Consider the following 8,078-nt stretch of genomic DNA (forward strand, 5'->3'; position numbering starts at 1 on the left):
AGCCTACCCTACTATCTAGAAGTTACATGAAAATATATTTTTTAACGGTGAAAATCATTTTTTTTTCAAATAGAGTGCATGCAATTTGCATATTCTAAAAGTGTATTTAACATTGTTCTTGGTAAAATGTTTATTCCTACCTTGATTGAGCACTTAATAATTAAATAATTAAATAAAGTTTTCTCAACCAATAGCACTTATCATATTCTTTTATAAGTATGTCAGTTCACTCTCTCTCTCCTCTTTTTTCTCTTCGTAGACAGTATCTTTTTTCTAAAAACTTTGTTGAGGATGGTGGTTGTGGGTGATTGAAGGTGGGCTTCTAGGGTGCTCTTGGAAGGAAAATGCCTTATGTGAGATGTATAACAATTGAGTCATAAGTGTTTGAGGTCCAAGCAGATGGGCATGGAGTGCTTATCATTGAGAGGGGCTGGAAAATAGGGCAAAACTTGAGGTTGGGTTTGGACACTATGCATTGGGCTTCAAGAACATTGGAGGATTGTCAAAAGGGATATTACTCTTTTCATAGAAAATGAAACAGAGTGTTTGTTGCACAACAAGGTTCAAACTCTCGAGGCAGTTATTTGTCCCTGGTGCTGTACAACGGAGGTGGGAGTCGAAGTTTCATCTTCATCCCTAGGAGCAGAGATGGGATTGGGTGAAAAAAACTTGCGGCGGCATTGAGGGAGGTTGGTAGTGAAGGTGGACAAGGGAGAGTCAATCTGTCCTCATTGGCTGTAGCTTTCACTTCGTCTCGATTGTATAGAGAGGCTCTGCAGTCATCTCGAGACGTGCGAAAGATACGGCAGACCTGCATCGAGCAGGTGATCTTTCCGTTTTAGGAGATGATCAGAGACAAGAGGGAGGTGGCAGGTGGTCTGGGCAAGATGAGTAACTTTGTTGAAGGAATTACGAGAAATGAAAGTCTCGTTGGAGGATATGAGTCTTAAAGTAAAGGGGTTTATACAATGCGTTTTGGGAAAAGAAGAATTAGGGATGGGCTTGGGGAGTGGGCTGGAGACAGGGAATGTGTTTGTGGGCATGGGTCAGGATGGCAGGCCCAAACGGAAGGCCCAGGTTGCAAGAGTTGGGTCTGTTCTGAGGACCGAGCCCACTCAACAGTCACGTTCTTTCTGGAGGAAGAAATCGCAACACTCAGCAGGCCCATCGGGAGGTGGGTCAGCAACGCCAACGTTGGTGAAACCTCAAACGACGTCGCCAAACCTCAGACGAAAGCATTGCCGTCGGCAGTGATGACGCAGCAACCGCCTTCGAGATGTTTTGTCTCTCCTTCAGTCCCCGTGGTTTTGACTTGTGAACAGATGAAGGTGAATGATGGAGTGAAGGAGGTGGATGATGGAGCAATTTTGTCACCATTGACGGGGAAGAAGGAAAACAGACCGAAATCCCAGATTTTGGGTTCTCTAGAAGGGCCCAAAACCTTTATATTGAGACTGAGTCTTGGGCTAAGTCTAGCACAGAAAAGGGCGATGGTATGCAGCGACTCAAATGGTGGTTCGACAGTGGCTTTACTATCGCCGGTAGTGGAGGTGGGGGAAATCGTGGAAGGCCTGGAACTAAGTATCTATGATGATGCTAGCTATAACTCATGTGGGCTGTCACAGAACTTCATGGTGAGCCATGGGACGCCTCTGGATTTGTTGTTACCCTCGGGACAGGCATAGATAAGGGCGTGGGGGGAAGACCTAGCTCATAGTGACCATTTTGAGGGAGCTCCTTCAGATACCTTTGATGTTTTGGAGAGTGGGAGTACATCGGATAAGGGAGATATAAAAGGGGAAGGTCCAATGAGGTTGCTTGATCCAAGTAAATGCTCAACAGAGGGGGAGGAGTCTGCAGGAGTGGATCCTACCCCCAATAAGTATGATTCTTCCTATTGTTTCCCCTTATTGGGTCTTGAAAAAGGTAGATGAACTTCAAAGTTGCATGGAGATTTCGTGTGTAGGCTATGAAGATCAGTTTAAAACACTGATTATAGCCATTGAGGCAGGACAACATGGGGCAGGGTCAAAAAGAGATAGGGAGCTGAAGAGGTTGACGTGGTCCATTAATTATGATGGAGATGAGGGGAGTGCAAGTCGTATAAGAAATAAGGGGACGGTTGGAACAATTGATAAATGAAGCCCATAATTTTGTGTTGGAAAGTTAGGGGCTAAATGAGATTAATAAATGCCTTTGAATAAGAGCTTTATTAAGGCAATGGAAAATGGACATCATTTGTCTACAGGAAACAAAGTTGAAGCTTATCATTAGAATAATTATTCAGAGTATATGGAGTTGTCAATATATAGGTTGGACATATTTACTCTCGAAAGGGGCCTCAAGTAGAGTTTTGATTATGTGGGACAAGAGGGTGGTAGAGAACATTGATGACTTTGTGGGAGAATACTCGGTAGAATGCTCTTTTGAAAATTCTAAAGATGGTTTTTTATGGGCATTTGCTGGGTATATGGCCCTAATTTGGACAGTGAGAGGAGGCTGCTTTGGAATGAGCTTGTTGTCATATTTTCTTGGTGGAAGGTTACATGGTGTATTGGGGGAGAATTTAACATGACAAGATTTCCTAGTGAAAGATCAGGGAAGGGACGACAAACTCAAGCTATGAAAAAGTTTAAACATGTTTAAAAAAATGTTTGAAATAAAAAGCAAAAAAGAAAAAGAAAAGTGCAATTTGAACTATGAGGCACATCAACTAGGCAAATTGAGGGGGCATGTTTAAACATCAGGACCTTCTCTGCTGACAGCATCGCCTCCTGGGTTTGTGTGATCCAGCATGGCTGACACCTTCATACTTGTAGTAAATTCTGGCAGACATATTGAGAAGCTTCTCCAACCTCTTGGCTCTGATCAGAAGGGTTGGGCGCCAAAGCCTGTACACATCAAGAACTTCATCAGGGATGTCTATGAACTTGTCATTGCTCACCTCCTGCTTAATCAACTCATCAGGAAACAGGGGAGACATATCTTCGGGTTTGACTGGTTTGAAAGACTTAGGATGCAATGGAGGAGGGGGTTTCACTGGAAGATCGGTGATCAGATTGTACCACTGACAGGGAATTTCAACTAATTTTGAATCAGCGCTTAAAGCGGCTCTTGGTCTATGGCCATTTGAAAGCCTCAGATACATTGTCTTTGCCTTCAGGGAAATATTCCCAAGCCATTCCTTCTCAATTGTAAATACAACGGAAATGCCATATTGAAGAATTGTAAAGTCCTGAAGCATCAAGCGCATGTTCTCAGTTTCTTTGCTCTCGCCCTCCCAGTTCACGGCCAACTCGGATATGTGGCTCAACGACGACTCGTGGCTGGTAGACTTGTTCAACTCCTGCGTACAACACCCCCCATCCCATTTGAGCTTCACATCCAGAGACGAATCGCAAGAGAAAGGGGAAGGAGAGAGAGAGAGAGAGAGAGAGAGAGAGAGAGAGAGAGAGAGAGAGAGAGAGAGAGAGAGAGGCGACGAAATCTTGAAGGCCGTGAATCTGCGTCACCGACGATCCCTGTGACAAATCCATTAACTGTTTGTCCTTGTACGGCGTTGTCTTCATCAACTCCCACCGCCTTACGAGATCAGTGACTTTCGATGTCTTTTGGGCTTCATTGGCGCCACCGGGATCGAACTCTCATATGGTGGTTAGGCCTCTTACGATTAATGAGTCTTTTTTGCCAGGGACAATCGAAAGAAATGAAGAAAATGGACAATAATTTTTCAGAGGAAGGGGAGGACACGAGATTCGAAGGGGATGATCTGAGAACAGTGGAAAACATTTCTTGTTTTAAACGGGAATTATGGCAACATGAGAAAGAGTCAGCTGAGCGGGATTAAATACCTCATTTTCTTCCATCGTTACTGTATATTTTTCTTCTTCTTGCAGAGTATAGAGTTGGCTTTCCAGATTTGAGAACTCTTCATTGAAGTTGTTCTGAAAATCTTCAAGGTTGTTCTTGAAATTTTTAAATGTATGCAAAATCACATCTAAACGATGTTGTGATTGTTCGACTTGATCTCTGATGTTGAGTAAGGATGAAATAATTTTTTCTATTTCTATTGATTGGTGAAGCCGATCCAAGAAAAGACTGGCTCTAGATACCACTTGTAACAATCCCAATAGATTGATAGTGAATAAAAATGAAATATCCCACTTTGAGGGTGAGAAAACCTCCAAAGAATTCAGAAGGAAGCATAAGAAGATGAAAAAATGTTCTATTACCCTGATTGAAAAAACAAAGAAAGCTTCTGCTCGTTACTTAAACATCAGGACCTTTACATGGGCCCTGACAAGCTCACTGCAAAACAGAAATGAAAGGAAAAGTATTCCAATAGCTCGAACCCAATACCGAGTACAACACTAGTCCCACTAATTCGTAAACAGTAGACTAAAAAACTAAATTCGTGAAATAAGCTATGATGTTTTTGTAAATTGGGCTGGCTTTTGTGCTGAAGTGTAACAACAGCCGCCATTCGCAACCCGCAAACACTGAAGCCGTGAGCCCCAACCCTAACGCCTCTCTCTTCCTCTGTTTCTCTTCCTCTCTCTCGGTAATCAACCCATCGCCGCCGCATCCCTTCTCAAGCCGCCGTGAACAGCAACCCACACTAGCCCCCAACACCTCTGTCTCCCTCCCTATTTCGCTCTCGCTTCTCTCCTCCCTCAGCCGACCTCCAGCAAGCACACATTTCTCTCTCCACCGTGCACGGCCAGACAACCCCCACTTCAGACCACATATTTTCCTCCACCCATCGGAGGCCCATGCCCAAGCTCTATCTCCCTCAGTCCCACGCCAATCACTGCCTTGCTTCCTTGCACCACCAAGAGCCCTTAATAGAAGGCCAACCGTGAAGAACCAGCAGCAGCAGCAACACGGCTCTGTGGTTGCACAGTCACGAGCCACCACTGCCCAGCTCAGCCCTCAATTTGTGGTATAAACCGCTATCTCATTATTCCTAGGAAAATTATGTTTATGTGATTTGAACGTGCATGAGGTCCATGAATTGGATAGATTTGTTTGTGTAGTTTGTGAAGTGTTGGGATTGAATGGTGTGGGGAGACTCTATATTATTGTATAGTGTGTTGGGATTGTTTAGGTTGGAAAATTGTGAAAAACATGTCGATTGTATGTGTTTGAGAATTTGTGAAGCTATGTGGTTATTTGGGTGTGTTGCATATTGAGTTTAAATGGATGATGGATTGGATATGTGTGTTGTATTCATTGTTAATAAGCTTATTGATTGAGAATAGTGTTTGTGAAGGTTGGGATATTGGGGAGCCATGTGATTGTGTTGTTGTTGTTGGATTTAAATGGATAATGGGTTTAAGTGATGTGTGTATATTAATTTAGTCGAAGAGTTGGTTTGATTTTAATTGAATGCAATGGTTTATGGATTTGAATTACATGAGGACCATGAGGTGCAAGAATTGGACAGATTTTAATGTTAATCTTTAATTTCATTTGTAGTTGATGATCGAGAATAGAAATGGGTTGTAATTGGATGATTATGCTTGTTTTTGGAAAATGCTAGCTATTTGATTGTATTGAGATGTTGGCTATGAATGTATGAAGTTTGGGTATCTTGGATTATCTTGAAGTGATGAGATCAAATGTGAATTTGTGTTTGGCTGTGATGTGATTGTGTGTGGTGTGAAGTGATGGGGTTAAGTGTGTAGTTGTGTTGTGGTGTTGGATTTCATGGATCAAGGGAGGCCATGGTTGAGATTTTGAAGCTATGTGATTACAATTGTGTTAGTTTGTTGTATGTTGAGTTTAATTGAGGGGGCATAGTAGCACTACCCTAAGTACATATTTCTTTGTTCTCTTTTTTTAATCAATTTCTTTAATTGAACACTTAATAATTAAATAAAGTAATAATATTTATTTAGATAAGTATAATTATCAAGTTTCTCTCTTTTTTGAAAAGGATAATGATCAAATTTCTCCAACACAAAACAGAGCAAAAGTTGATCAAAGAAAAATAAAGAAAGAGAGAAAAAAAATAAGAAATAGAAATAAAGAATAAGCCAAGTTCGAAAAGTAGGCGACAATGGACCTTCAGCCACCACGACCTAACCCAAGTGAGCCTAACAAGCAGTCTCGGTCTCAGCAGCAACCAGCTCTTCACCAGAGCGATGCGGACGATGACGACGAGAACGTGAAGCAGCTCAACGAGTGTTCTTCTCTCTATTTGTCCCTGCAGGTAACCTTATTCTTAATCCCCATTACAAATGATGTTTTTATTTTTTATTTTTTATTTTCGTGTAAAACCCTAAACCCTCAAGACACATTTCATCAATGATTTTCAGGAATGTCTTAATAATACTAACAGGAATTGGAAATCTTGCCAGATGGGTATGGCACTTTAGTCCTCCGTCTCCTTCTCTCACTTTTTTTTTTTGTTTTAAATTTTGTTTTTGGGTTTTATATATATGTGGGTTTAGTTAAGTTACCTTGCATATGATCAGTGTTTCAATTCTTTTGTGTTAATATGGTGTGAAAAATATTTGACAGAAGTTCAAGCTTTGAGGGCATGCAATGAAAGAAGGAAAAAATGACCGAGTGAAATGAGGATTTTGCCTTGCTGGGGCTTAACTCTGCAAGTCAACATCCTGACTCTGTATTTGGAGTTTTTGGTTTTCAGTAGTTGATTGAACATAACCAACTACCTCTCATGTTCTGTAACTTTTGAGTTTTTGCTGATGATTCTTCAGCAATTTCACCAGGTGATATATTGCTCTAAATGCCCAAGTTTGTTTCCTCACAGTTATGGCAGTCTGCTAGAAATGTAATTTAATTCAAAAGGAAATATATGGGGGAAATGAATAAAGAATGGTTCATCTTTGAAATACTTGAGTTGAGTGTATTTACTTTGCTCTTGATCAATTATGTCCACATTTATTTGTTGTGTGATTTTATTGCTTGGCACTTGCATTCTACATGGAACATAAGCCCTGATAAAATAGAGCTTGTGGGATAGCTAAGGAAGAAAAAGTTATGCTTATTAGCTCACCAGTTTTTACTTTTCATGACAAGAATATTAGATTGATATATAACTTTAACGCCTAGGAGTTGGCTCAAGTGGTAAAGGCCTTGGTCTTGGTGGTATGCTCCTTCTAGATCTAACGCTCGAATCCTCTTAGGTGCAACCAATTTCTAGGGGCCATCGGATTGACAAACTTTTCCTTTGAATTACTCAAGGTGCACTTGCGGGAAACTCCTTGTTGAGGGCCTGTGCACTCCTGGGAGTAGTCGGGACTTTGTTCTCAGACTCCCGATGCAAATAAAAAAAATCATGACAAGAATACTAGGAATTAGTAATAGAGCTAGTCTCTTGCCAGTCTATATGATTCATTCTTTGTAGGAATTGATTCTTTTGAGATGCGGTCTTTACAACCTAGGGACGGCTCTTAATTAACTGTATATGCAACAGATATCTTGAGGACTAGGATGTCTGATTTCAAGCTACTTCACAGTGGTCTTGCTGTGTACTTAATTCTAATATGATTGTGAATGAAGCTAGTTTCCGTATAAAAAGAATATTTGGAGGAAGAAGGTAGAATTCTTAAAAGAAGTGGTAGGTTTTGAGTGCATCATTAGGGGAATGTGGTATTATCTTTCCGTTCCTGAGATACAAAGCAAGCCATTGCATGAACTTGGCACCCCAAATGGAGAACGTAGGTTATATTTTATTGGACCAACCTTGTTCTCATGACCTGGAAAGGAGCATCTTCACGTTCTTTAGACTAGGCCAATTAAAGTTTTTCCCATTTCATTTTTGGGGAGACTGTTTCTAACACAATGCCAATGGTGATCTTGCAAGGTAAATCGAGTAAAGTGAGGGTGTGAAATAGATGGTGCTGAAGTTCGTAAATGCAGGATGCACGTTCCTGGTAAATGATGACTTCTAAAGACTTCATGGTGAAGGAGTAGAATTTGCCATAAATAAACTTTAATGAAACTAGTCCTGCTACCCGCACTATACGGGCCAGCAGCAGCCCTTCCTGTACCCCCCGCTCCCACCTAGGCTGGATGACAATATGGCCCCCCTTGCACCCATCCCTGCC

The 8,078-nt window shown here is 41.4% G+C and overlaps 1 protein-coding gene across 2 annotated transcripts; it reads left to right on the forward strand.

Annotated features, from left to right (window-relative positions):
* Positions 1–4,301: 4,301 nt before the first annotated feature.
* On the forward strand, positions 4,302–6,862 carry LOC109005922. 2 transcript variants are annotated; one of them, XM_018985016.2, is made up of 4 exons: positions 4,302–4,942; positions 5,971–6,214; positions 6,321–6,366; positions 6,526–6,862. In XM_018985016.2, the coding sequence occupies exons 2-4, from the start codon at positions 6,062–6,064 to the stop codon at positions 6,567–6,569; spliced, it is 243 nt and encodes an 80-aa protein (XP_018840561.1). In that variant the 5' UTR covers positions 4,302–4,942; positions 5,971–6,061; the 3' UTR covers positions 6,570–6,862. The 2 variants fall into 2 exon arrangements, with proteins under 2 accessions (XP_018840561.1, XP_018840559.1); XM_018985014.2 differs by having other exon boundaries at positions 4,416–4,942; positions 5,939–6,214.
* Positions 6,863–8,078: the final 1,216 nt, after the last annotated feature.

Source organism: Juglans regia, chromosome 12 (genome assembly GCF_001411555.2).
Source record: "Juglans regia cultivar Chandler chromosome 12, Walnut 2.0, whole genome shotgun sequence".
In the NCBI taxonomy this organism is placed as follows: Eukaryota; Viridiplantae; Streptophyta; class Magnoliopsida; order Fagales; family Juglandaceae; genus Juglans; species Juglans regia.

Excerpts from the sequence above, each read along its gene's own strand:
- LOC109005922 (XM_018985016.2), top strand. The coding sequence starts at position 6,062 with ATGGACCTTCAGCCACCACGACCTAACCCAAGTGAGCCTAACAAGCAG. Across the intron at positions 6,215-6,320 it reads CTCTCTATTTGTCCCTGCAG|GAATGTCTTAATAATACTAA; the intron begins GTAACCTTATTC and ends AATGATTTTCAG. Across the intron at positions 6,367-6,525 it reads TTGGAAATCTTGCCAGATGG|AAGTTCAAGCTTTGAGGGCA; the intron begins GTATGGCACTTT and ends AATATTTGACAG.